At 36.9% G+C, this 12289-nt stretch overlaps 1 protein-coding gene across 2 annotated transcripts in view; it reads left to right on the forward strand.

Annotated features, from left to right (window-relative positions):
• VCL (vinculin) overlaps window positions 1–12289 on the forward strand; it is a 110795-nt gene that overhangs the window by 28898 nt on the left and 69608 nt on the right. For both annotated transcript variants that reach the window (XM_043598121.1, XM_043598122.1), the window contains exon 2: window positions 6565–6635. In XM_043598121.1, the coding sequence (XP_043454056.1) occupies window positions 6565–6635 (71 nt within the window). The remainder of the gene's footprint in view (window positions 1–6564; window positions 6636–12289) is intronic.

Consider the following 12289-nt stretch of genomic DNA (forward strand, 5'->3'; position numbering starts at 1 on the left):
GACTGAGCATCCAGGTGCCCTTCCCCCGCTTTGTACCCTTTAACTATGGGCATTTATTTTTCAGAGGGAATATGATTTATTTTAAGGTTAAAAAATCAGACATCAACTTTAACCTCACAATCATAAAATGTATAGATAAAATATACAGGAAGTGAGAGCTTTTAAATTTTGCATTTATTAATCATTTCATACCTTGCCTTGTTCCTAAAAAGAATTTGAAGTGGTAAATGAAGACTGAAGGTAGAAAAGATAAACTTAAAGGTAAATTTCCTTTATCAGAGAGCTAAAAGGTAATTGGGTCAACCTACAGTAGACAAGGAAGGAAAGAGATCACATAGTTGAGAAGAAATATTTGAGTAATTATATGATTCATTTCAGGTCACATACATGACCATATATTTATTTATTTATTTGTTTATTTATTTTTAATGTTTATTTTTCAGAGAGAGAGAGGCAGAGTACAAGCAGGGGAGGGGCAGAGAGAGAGGGAGACAGAATCCAAAGCAGGCTTCAGGCTCCAAGCTGTCAGCATGGAGCCCAACGCGGGTCTTGAAGTCACGAACCCTGAGATGACCCAGAGCTGAAGTCGAACCCTTAACAGACTGAGCCACCCAGGTGCCCCCATACATGACTATTTATTAGCTAAGCTGTAACTAGAAACCAAGTCACTAAATTCCTGTGCATGTGCTCTTAACATGTATGTAGTAAAAACATTTGGCTTAACTACTCAAGTAGTTAAGTGTTTTGATGACTGGTGCTGCACAGGTTCGAGAAGCATTTGTCCAAATTATTACTGACCTGCTTGTTTGCAAAGTGTAGCTTGTATTAGGAATCATGTGCTTCCCCACAGTAAGGCTGAGGCCTCCAGGAGTAATGTTTTCCACAAGCCATGAAGATTCCTGCTAGTTAACAAAGAGCATTTTGTGAATTAATCCCTTTCTTAATTGTTTTACTCTTTTTGTTTGGAAAAGATGGATGCTAAAAAAGCTGTTTTGTTTTGATAGTGTGGGGAAAGAGAAGGAAAGTACATTTCCTGGTTGATGGCCTAAAAAATGTGAAGCTTTATCTTGGCTCTCCTAGATAGACTTTGCCAGCTGTTCACAAATAGAAGATGCTTTTCTGATCCTGCATATCTTTAGAAACTGGCTTCTTTGGAACTTCTTGACTTGATACTTCAGTGATACAACACTGAATTGGAAAGATCTAGAACAGAGGATGACAACCTTTGAATAAATGGGCAAGTTAAGTTACATAATCTTCTCTGTCTTTGCTTGGCATACAAAGCCCTTCCCAAGGTGACTGGAGCTTCCCTTTCTAGCCTCATTTCTTTTCCTGAGGCCACACCAACCTGTTTTTCTTGTCTACTCAACCATATGCTCAAACACATCGGAGCCTTTGCCTGTTCTCTCCTTTCTGCTTGGACTGTCTGATCCCTCTCTTCTCCATCTAGCAACTCTGTCTTTGCAGACCCAGCTCCTTTGTTTTGTGAAGAGACCATGCAGCAAAGGCAAAAAATGAAGGTTAATCTAGCAGCTGTGTGAAGAGTGAATTAGAAGATGGAAGTCTAGAGTCAGGAAGACCAGTTTTAGGAGACAGTGCAAGTCCCATAGACCTGAGTTGTGCAATATAGTAGCCACTAGCCACATGTGGCAATTACAATTAAAATTAATTGAAAGAAGCCAATCGATAAAGGTTACATACAGGATGATTCTATATGACATTTTAGAAAAGGTAAAACTATGGAGACAGTGACATAATTAGTGGTTGCCAGAAGTGAGTTGTCATGTCGACTATGAGTTTTGGGTGATTATGATGTAGTCAATGGTAGGTTTATGGGTAGTAACAAATGTACTCTCTGGTGTGGGTTGTTGATAATGGGGGAGGCTGTTGTATGGAGCGGGGAGTGTATGGGAAATCTCTGTTATCTTCCCCTTAGTTTTGCTGTGAACTTAAAATGCTATAAATGAAAAATAAAATCTTAATTAAAAAATTAAGATTAATTAAAATTAAATAAAAAGTAATAATTTACTTCTTCAGTTGCACAGGCCATACTGCTCAATAGGCATATGTGGCTGTTGGCTACTGTATTGGGTAGGACAGTTCAAAAAGAACATTTCTATCATAACAGAAAGTTCTATTGGACAGCATTGCTAAAAATCAATTCCTCAAGTGAAAATGACATTTATTCTACACAGTCATGCTTTATGTGTTTTGCCTTAAAAACGGGAGCATTTATTTATTGTACCTAATTTAATTCTGGACTGAGTATATTGAAGATTGGAGTGACTGTGGATACTGTCACCACAAGTATGAATGCAGCTTAGAATAGTAAATTAAGGGGTGCTTGGGTGACTCAGTCAGTTGAGTATCTGACTATTTCAGCTCAGGTAATGATTTCAGGGTGGTGGGATTGAGCCCCGCATTGGACTCTGTGCTGGGTGTGGAGCCTGCTTAAGATTCTCTCTCTCCCTCTGCCCTTCCACGCCATCTCCCTGCCACCAAAAAAGAAGAGCACAGGCTCTGGAACCACATGCCCTTTTAAAAAAAAAAAAAAAATAGCTTCTGGATAAGTAGCCTTTGAGTATATTTTTATTATCTACTTTTCTTTCCCCACTTACCCCTACCCTTAGAAAAGAGAAATAAAATATTTAAGTAAAATTCATTCATTCTTTAGTAATTACCTTCACCAGGGTCAGGTTATTGGCTATTCGTAAAACCGTTTTAATGGTTTTGCTGGGTGTACTCATGATTGCTTTATTTTTAATTTTAATTTTTATTCATTTTTTTAAAAACAGATTATCTTAATTTTTAAATTTAATTTTTTTGAGAGAGACAGAGAAAGCATGAGTGGGGGAGGGGCAGAGAGAGAGGGAGAGAGAGGATCCCAAGCAGGCTCCCTGCTGCGTGGGGCTCAAACTCCCGAAACTGTGAGATCATGACCTGAGCCAGAACGAAGAGTTGGACAATTAACCGACTGAGCCATCTGGGTGCTCCATGATTGTTTTATTTTTTGAGGGTAAATCTTTGCCATATATCAGCCTTCCAGCATTGCTGCCTTCAAAGACCCTTCACCTAATTGATCAGAAGTCATTTCTGATTCCCCCCCCACCCCTCGGTCTACTCCCCATCCCCCACTCCTTGCAGTCCAAGAGCAAGTCCTATTAGTTCTTCCTCCAAAATAGCTAATTCTCCATTTCCACTTTCATGTCTTATTTTAAGTTACTGTCATGTCTCTGCTGGATGACTGCAATAGCCTCCTAACTGGTCAGCCTGCTTCCCCTTACCCACTAAGATCACTTGGCCACATCACAGACAAAAATGTCTTTTTAAAAAGAAAATCAGGTCATTTCAATCTCCTGTTTAGCAGTTCTTCTTCTTACTGTATTTAGAAAAGATTCCACACATCTTAACCTAGCCTAAAAGGCTCTTTGCCATCTGGCCCTTGCCTTCTTATCCAGCCCTATCACCACCACACCTTCTCCCCTCACTGAACTTCAGCCACTCTGGCCTCCTTAAGCTTCCTTGGATATACTCAAGTTTTCCTGCCATAGGGTCTTTGTCTTGTTTCTCCCTATGGAGTGTTCTTTCCCAGTTCTTCCATGAAGCTTCCTTCTCAGCTTCAGAGTCTCAACTCCAGTGTTACTTCCTCAGAGAAGTCTTCTTTATCCACTCTTTAAAGTAGGAACCCTCTACTCCTACCCTATAGTCTATATAGCATCATCCTTACCATTATCTGGGGTGATTTTGTTTGTGTATTTATGTACGTGTGCACTTTCTGTCCACTCCTACTAGAATATAAGTTCCATGAGGGCAGGAGGCTTATTTTTACTCTCTGCTCTAGCCCCAATACCTAGAACAGTGCCTGGCTTATGTAGTTGTACTCAATAAATGTTTCATAATGCTGAATAACAGCTGAATAACTGAATGTTTTCTAAAGGAGATATAAGAGGAACTCACTCCTCTTCTTCCCTTGCTGTGTCTCTCTGTGTGTAAAATAAAAGAAATCTCCATGTGTCTAAATATGAATATCCTTCTAGGCCCTTATACTCAGTATGAACTAGTGACTTTGTTGCTGAACTTCATTTTTTATTTCATGAAATCATGGCCCACAGCTTTTTGAATGGTTGATTTTAGTTGGAAAATATAGTGAACAATACATCTGGAAATATTCTGTCATGTTTTGATCTGAGAAACTCTAGAGAACCAGCTGCTGATTTGAAAGGCTTTTATTATGATACAGGCAGTCTATTGTCTACAAAAGCACTGGCTATTACACAGTGGTATATGTGTTTTTGCTTTTTTCTGAGCTATTAACTTGAGAGAAAAAACTTGTATTCATTAACTTATGCATGACTTGTATTCCTTGAGAATAGTTTATTGTATTATTTTCTTTAGCTGATTTACTGTGCACTAAGGGATTTTTCTTACTTGTTTTTTTTTCTTTAAACTCAATCAAAAGTTAAACAGTTAAATGGTAGGATTGAGATACTTTCCATTCTGGATTTAAAAAAAATTACAGATTTCTGCATTAAACTGTGGTTTATATTTATGATTTAGCACTTTTATGTAGCTTTATATTGGTAAAATGGGTGGATTTCACCATTTACTATATTCAAGTTTACCTTTCTTTAGAGTACTTTAGAGTATGTGATATAGCTGTAGTGAAAGAAAAATTGACATCCAAGCCCTACAGAGGAATAATTTTGAAGAAAGTGAGTATGTGTACCATTTGTGATATAATAAATATGTGTGCACATAATCTGGTTAGTGTGGCTTTTAATATTTTGATATATTTTTATATTTTTAGATATTACTATTTGGAAGATTTATATGAGATGACATAATTACTACAGTTATTAGGTAGGAAATAATTGCATCTAAATAACCCAGAATAACATTTTAATATTACTTTTTAAATTATAAAAATTGTATATTCACATTTCAGAAGATTAGAAAAGAGGAAATACAGATACAGAATTTCCTAAGCATCATTATAATCACTGTTAACATTTTGTTTTGTATTCTTTTAGTGTTTTGCTTCATACATATGGATTTTTCTGGTTTGTTGTAATCATAGTGTATTTATTATTTTTATTCTTCCTTATAAATGAAATATAATGTCAGAAAAATTTTTATGTAGTGCTGAGTCTTTATAACCATTGTTTTAATGGCTCTGTCGTACTCTATCTTTATCCTAATATACTTAGCTGTTCCTTGTTGTTGGATAAGTTATTTAAAAAATGTTTTGGCTTTGGGGCGCCTGGGTGGCGCAGTCGGTTAAGCGTCCGACTTCAGCCAGGTCACGATCTCGCGGTCCGTGAGTTCGAGCCCCGCGTCGGGCTCTGGGCTGATGGCTCAGAGCCTGGAGCCTGTTTCCGACTCTGTGTCTCCCTCTCTCTCTGCCCCTCCCCCGTTCATGCTCTGTCTCTCTCTGTCCCAAAAATAAATAAACGTTGAAAAAAAAATTAAAAAAAAATGTTTTGGCTTTTATAACTAACATGATAGTGAATATTTTTGTTAATCTTGTTATTACCACATTTGGTATTATTGCTTATAGTGTATATTCTCTTTAAGTGGAATTCCTAGATATGACTTTTCATATCTCTTAACACATACTAGTAAATGCTTTTCCAAATGGAGTATGCCAGTTTACATTGCCATTAGAAGGGTATAAAACTATTCCATTGTAGCATTCAGCATTATATATTATTTTTTAAAAAGTTGATCTATAATTAGGGGAAAATCATGTTGCTTTAGTTTGAATTTATTTATTTATTTTTAATTAAAAATTTTTTTTTTTTAGTTTAGAGAGAGCATGAGCAAGGGAGAGGGGCAGGCTCCATGCCCAATGCAGAGCCTGAGATGGTGCTTGATCCCAGGACGCTGGGATCGTGACCTGAGTGAGCTGACATCAAGAGTCAGATGCTCAACTGACTAAGCCACCCAGGCACCCCTGGTGTGAATTTATTTGATTAATGGTGAAGTTGTGTATTTTCATATGTTTGGTTTCTAGTTTCAGCATCATAATTGCTTTGTCCTTTTTTTCAGTTCCAGTACTATGTCCCCCCCCCCCCCCCCCCCGTATAGACATTTAGCTTACTTATCTTGATTCATTGTACTTCATGTACTGTATTAGAGATATAGGGGTACCTGACTAGCTCTGTTGGTGGAGCATGTGACTCTTGATCTTGGGGCTGTGGGTTTGAGCTCCACATTGGGTATAGAGATTACTTAAATATAAAATCTTAAAAAAAAAGATAAAGTAGTTTGTCAATTAAACATATATTCATATATCTCAGAGATGAGTTTATCTCTTTTTTTTACTGTGCTCCGCGGTGCCTTCAAATGAATTACTCTGAACAAGGGGTGGTACATTGTTTGTATCCCATATTGTTATCCAAGTATATTGTGGAAGGATATATGGGAACTATCTTGATAATTTCAAAAATCCAGAAATTTTCTTTGAATCCAGAAACTTCAATGATAAAGTATGTGTTTCAATATGTTTAAGTTTTTAAAAGTCTGAGAATTTATTATTGAATTCTGAATCTTTTTCTCCTATAGGTTGGAAAAGAGACTGTTCAAACCACTGAAGATCAGATTTTGAAGAGAGATATGCCACCAGCATTTATTAAGTGAGTAAAACATTCTTCTCTTGCTAAGCAGAATAATCCTCTTGGTAGGAAAGAAAATTAACTGATTCCAGGCGCAACTTTTTTTTTTTTTTTAATATAAAAGTGTTTACAATTGAGATTTTGACTTTTCATCTTATAACACTGTAGTTCCTACTGTTGATTGTATTCATTGCTATTAGGCATTTTTGACATAGTGATTTTTAATGAAAGTTTGACTTCTGAGTTTCATTATTTGGAATGGAAAAGATTCAGAAACATTCTGACCTTAGCAGGCATGAATCTGAGTTATATGCTAAACACCTTTGCTTGGAGATGAGGGAATAACAGTAGATACAAACTTAAAAATTTATTGCAGTGTTATTTCAGTAACATTTTAAATTTAAGTTATATTTACTTATCACCCAAATTCCTACAAATAATTTGCAGGTGTTTTGGCCTATCCTGAGTAAAAGTGGAGATACTAACTTTTGATTAGTTAAAACTTTGTCAAGTTTGTCTTTGCTCAGTGATTTTGTTCTATGGCAGTCAAGTCCTAAGTAAATGTAAAGGTTGGTGCATAGGACAGAAAAAAAGTGGAATCTTTACTTTTCAAAAGTCAAAAGTAAGGTAAGGCTATTCAGTTACAAAAAAAAGTGGCAAAGGATTTGAATAGTCACCTCAAAAGAGGAAATCTAAATGGCCAATAAATTATGAACAGGTACTCTATGTCATTACTCATCAGAGCTGTGCAAATTACTCCATTATAAACCCTAAATTAAGAAGTGTGATAATATTAGTTGTTGATAAAGATGTGGAGCAATTGGAACTCTCATACACTCCTACTGGGAATGTAAATTGGTGCGGCCACTTTGGAAAACAGTTTGGTGTTAGTAAAGTAGAGGACAGACAATTCTCAGGGAAACTTATGCCCATGTACACTAGGATCCATATATGAAAACATTGATATCAACATTGTTCATGATGACTCCACTAGTCTGTTTATTGTAGAATGGATAAAAACAATTATGGTATAGTCACAAATTGGAATACCAATCAGTAATGAAAGAGAATTTTTCAATTCAAAATGGTTGATTTTATATTATGTGAATTTTACTTCAATTAAAAAAATGAATGAATCTCAAAAATAAATGAGAGAAATTAATGATAGATACATAGGTAGTCTCCATTTATTTAAACTTCAGAAACATGTAGAAGTAAACTGCCTTAAAAAGGTGAAGATAAGTAAGGAAATAATGATTACAAAAGTCAGGGTAATGGTACCTCTGGGAGGAAGGAAGAGGGTTATACTCAGGGTGAGGCCACACAGGGGCTTCTGAAATGGTAATAATATCAAAATAAACAATATTTTTTTTATTTTATATATATTTTATTTTATTTTATATATTTATATAAAACATAATAAATATTTTATTTATATTTTAGTTATATCAAATATATAATATTTGATAAAAATAATATCAAAATAAACAAACGGTAATGTATTTCTTGATGTAAGTGTTGAGTTACTTACTCACTCAACACAATATGGGTGATTGTTTTATAACTATTCATTATATTATATGTATGTTTTATACAAATTTCTCTATGTATGTTATATATCACAATTTTAAATAAAGTGAGAAGTATTCTTTTATTTTTAACCTCCTTATGTTCTATTTTCATTGAACAGATGCAAAATTTCACCCATGTTGATGTCTTTTTATTTCTAACTTACTTGAGTGGGTGTTTCTACATAATGGTGTTTCTGTTAATTCTGCAAAATGTTCATGTGTCAGGAAGTAAGGGGTCAGAAGCATCTGTTTTTTGTAGAGCCTGTTTGTGGGAGTATCTTTTCTGATTTGCCTCACTGGACTTGATAACCTCCAAGGTTTCTTCCAGCTCTAACCAATATGAGCCTACTTTGTTTATGTGCCATTTCATCAGCATGGTAATATTAAGAGGAGTCCTATGCTGTCAGTTAAACATTATAATTAAACTTATATTTACCTTACATTAAAAACCCAGATCTTGGGAATGCAAGCTGGTGCAGCCACTCTGGAAAACAGTATGGAGGTTCCTCAAAAAACTAAAAATAGAACTACCCTACGATCCAGCAATTGCACTACTAGGCATTTATCCACGGTGTGCTGTTTCGAAGGGACACGTGCACCCCCATGTTTATAGCAGCACTATCCACAATAGCCAAAGTATGGAAAGAGCTCAAATGTCCATCGATGGATGAATGGATAAAGCAGATGTGTGTATATACAATGGAGTATTACTCGGCAATCAAAAAGAATGAAATCTTGCCATTTGCAACTACGTGGATGGAACTGGAGGATATTATGCTAAGTGAAATTAGTCAGAGAAAGACAAAAATCATATGACTTCACTCATATGAGGACTTTAAGAGACAAAACAGATGAACATAAGGGAAGGGAAACAAAAATCATATAAAAACAGGGAGGGGGACAAAACAGAAGAGACTCAAATATGGAGAACATACTGAAGGTTACGGGAAGGGGTGTGTGTGGGGGATGGGCTAAATGGATAAGGGGCACTAAGGAATCTACTCCTGAAATCATTGTTGCACTATATGCTAACCAATTTGGATGTAAATTAAAAAAAAATAAAACAAGTTAATACAAAAAGACATTAAAAAATCATTTATAGATTCACAAAACAGATTGGTAGTTGCTGGAGATGAGGCAGAGTGGAGTGGGGGGCCAAAATGGTGTAGTGGGTCAAACGTACAAGCTTCAGTTACAAAATAAATGAGTCTTGGGGGTATAATATAAAATTGTTAAGAAAATGAATTTTAAAAGTTATCATATGAAAAAATTAAAACTATGGATGGCAACTAGTCTTAATTTGGTGATTCTTTCACAATATATACACATTTAAAATCATGTGTACATCTGAAACTAATATAATGTTATATGTCCATTATACCTCAATAAAAAATAAAAAGAGAAAAAAAACCACATAGATCTAGCTCATACCTGTTTGCCCCTCACTCCCTGGAAAGTATAGAGCATGGTGAGATAATGCACAAGGGATTTTCAACATCAGGTGGGTATTTGAACTAGGTGACCCTACAGAAATTTCCTTTCAACCCTGACATTCAAGTCTATGAAGATCATTTGACTGATTAATGATTTTTTTTTTCAGGAAACTAATTTCTGCTCATCCCCAGAAATATATCCTTGAAGTATGCTATGTGCTCTCACAGGCTTCCTTGGGGACTTAGACAAATTAAGGAGTGTGTCCTAGTGATATTTTCCAAAAAAATAGGTAACTTTAAACCAAAACAAAACTTTAGGGGCACCTGTGTGGCTCAGTGGGTTAAGCATCTGACTCTTGATTTCAGCTCAGGTCATGATCTCACTTTTGTGAGTCTGGGCCCTGCGTTGGGCTCCATTGGGCTTCTTCTCCCTGACAGTGTGGAGCCTGCTTGGAATTTTCTCTCTTCTTCTTTCTCTGCCCCTCCCCTGCATGCTTATATGCTCTCTCACTCAAAATAAATAAAATAAACCTTAAAAAAAACCACCAAAACAAAACTTCATTGATTACCCTTAGTGGTAAGTAGTACACCAGTTCCCTACTCTAGTAGGTTATTTATTTGTTTATTTATTTATTGGTAATTGGTGATTTAAAGAAAAAAATTAAGATTTACCTTGCCTTTCCAGAGATTCTTGAAAAAAATTAAAAGTAGAACTACCATATGATCCACAGTTCCACTTCTGGGTATTTATACAAAGGAAACAAAATCACTACCTCAGAGAGGTATCTGCACACCCATATTCTCTGCAACCTTACTTACAAAAGCCAAGACACGGAAACAACCTAAGTGTCCATCAGAGAATGAATGGATAAAGAAAATGTGGTATGTTTGTATGTGTGTATGTATACAGACATACACACACTGGAATATGGGGGAAATGAGTGAAGGTGGTTGAAAGGTACAAACTTTCAGTTATAAGATATATAGTCCTAGAGATGTAATGTACAGCATGGTGGCTATAGTTAACAATATTGTATATTTGAAAGTTGCTAAGAGAATAGACCTTAAATGTTGTCTTCACCCACACACAAAAAATTGTAACTATCTTGCCTTCCCTGTGCAGACTTTATCTCAGAGTAACCGAATAGTCCTAGTTGATGAGGGGAATTTTAGCCAACAATGTGAAATTAATGACAGAATTAGGAAGTCATAATTATGCAATTTTAATTAGGAAGCAATTGATTTAGGTAAAGATCATTAATGGATTTAGGTAAACCATTCATAGGTTTTAACCTTTATTGCACCATGGGGAAAAATCCTGGTCTCCATGGAGAATAAAGGAAAAACACTATGTTATGATCAAGTGAAAAACTTACTGAACAGTGTTTTTTTTTCTTAACGTTTGTTAATTTTTGAGAGAGCGAGCAAGCGCATGAGTGCGGGAGGGGCAGAGAGAGGGAGACACAGAATCTGAAGCAGGCTCCAGGTTCTGAGCTGTCAGCACAGAGCCTGATGCGGGGCTCGAACTCACAAACTGTGAGATCATGACCTGATCTCAAGATCAGGAGTCAGTCACTTAGCCAATTGAGCCACCCAGGTGCCCCCTGGGTGGCAGTTTTTTATTGGGACATTGTTTAGGCCAGTAGCCAGGCTTACCAGAAGTGTGACAAGCTCTTGGAGGGGGCTTGGAGAATGTTTAGGTTGAGCCAGCAGGGTAAGACTGAATAGCTCCAGTAAGGGCAGTTGCTTAGTAAGCATGAGATCGTTTTTGATCTCTTTGTCTCGTTTCCTCTTTGATTCCTCCTGTCTGTTGTTAAAGACCCTGAAGGCCAGGTCCAGTAGTTCATATTGAGGGGTTTGAGGGCCTTTATCCAACTTTTGAGGTTTCTTTCTAATGTCTGAGGCTGACTGGGAGATGAAATGCATAGATAGGCAGGATCGATTTTCCTTTGTGAAAGAGAGAGAGAGGGTGCGAGTGAGGGGCAGAGAGAGAGAGAATCCCAGGGAGGCAGAGAGAGACAGAGACAGAGAAGCAGAGCTCACCTGATATGGGGCTCGAGCTCATGAGTTTGTGAATTTTTGAAGAGCCTCAGTGAGGTGGGTGAGAAAAAGGGCAGAGTTTTCATCTGATCTGTGGGTGCTTTTTCTTAACCCTTCATAATTGACCTGTTTTGAAGCTGCCCGCTACATGCCTCTTATGAAGCCGGTGGTCCTGTGGTTGCATTTGGCTTTTTCTCCAGAGGAGAGCTGGTAATTCCAATTTGGCTCAGCTAAGGGAACTGCTGCATTGCTGGGAGCATGTTGTACAGGCACTCTGCAGTTTAGATCATCGGCATATTCAGTAGCCTTGGACCAAATTCTGTTTTTTTCTTCTGGGGTGGTACAGGTGGAGAGAATAACATATAGGTCCCTCCACAATAAATCACAGGAAAGAGTGAGATATTCAAATTCTTTAGTGAACCTGGAGGAATCAGTTGAGAAAGAGCTAAGCTTAAATTCCATATGAGAAAGATCTGGCATGAAGGGAACGTGGACCCAAACAATGCCCCCTGCTGTAGCCACTTTGCGAAGAGGGAATTGGGTGGTGAGAGCATCAGGAGGTTGGTAAGAGTGATCAGAGCGAGCGTGGGCAGGAGAAGGATTGAGAAGTGGAGGCAAGGGCTTAAGGGGG

Source organism: Prionailurus bengalensis, chromosome D2, assembly GCF_016509475.1.
Source record: "Prionailurus bengalensis isolate Pbe53 chromosome D2, Fcat_Pben_1.1_paternal_pri, whole genome shotgun sequence".
In the NCBI taxonomy this organism is placed as follows: Eukaryota; Metazoa; Chordata; class Mammalia; order Carnivora; family Felidae; genus Prionailurus; species Prionailurus bengalensis.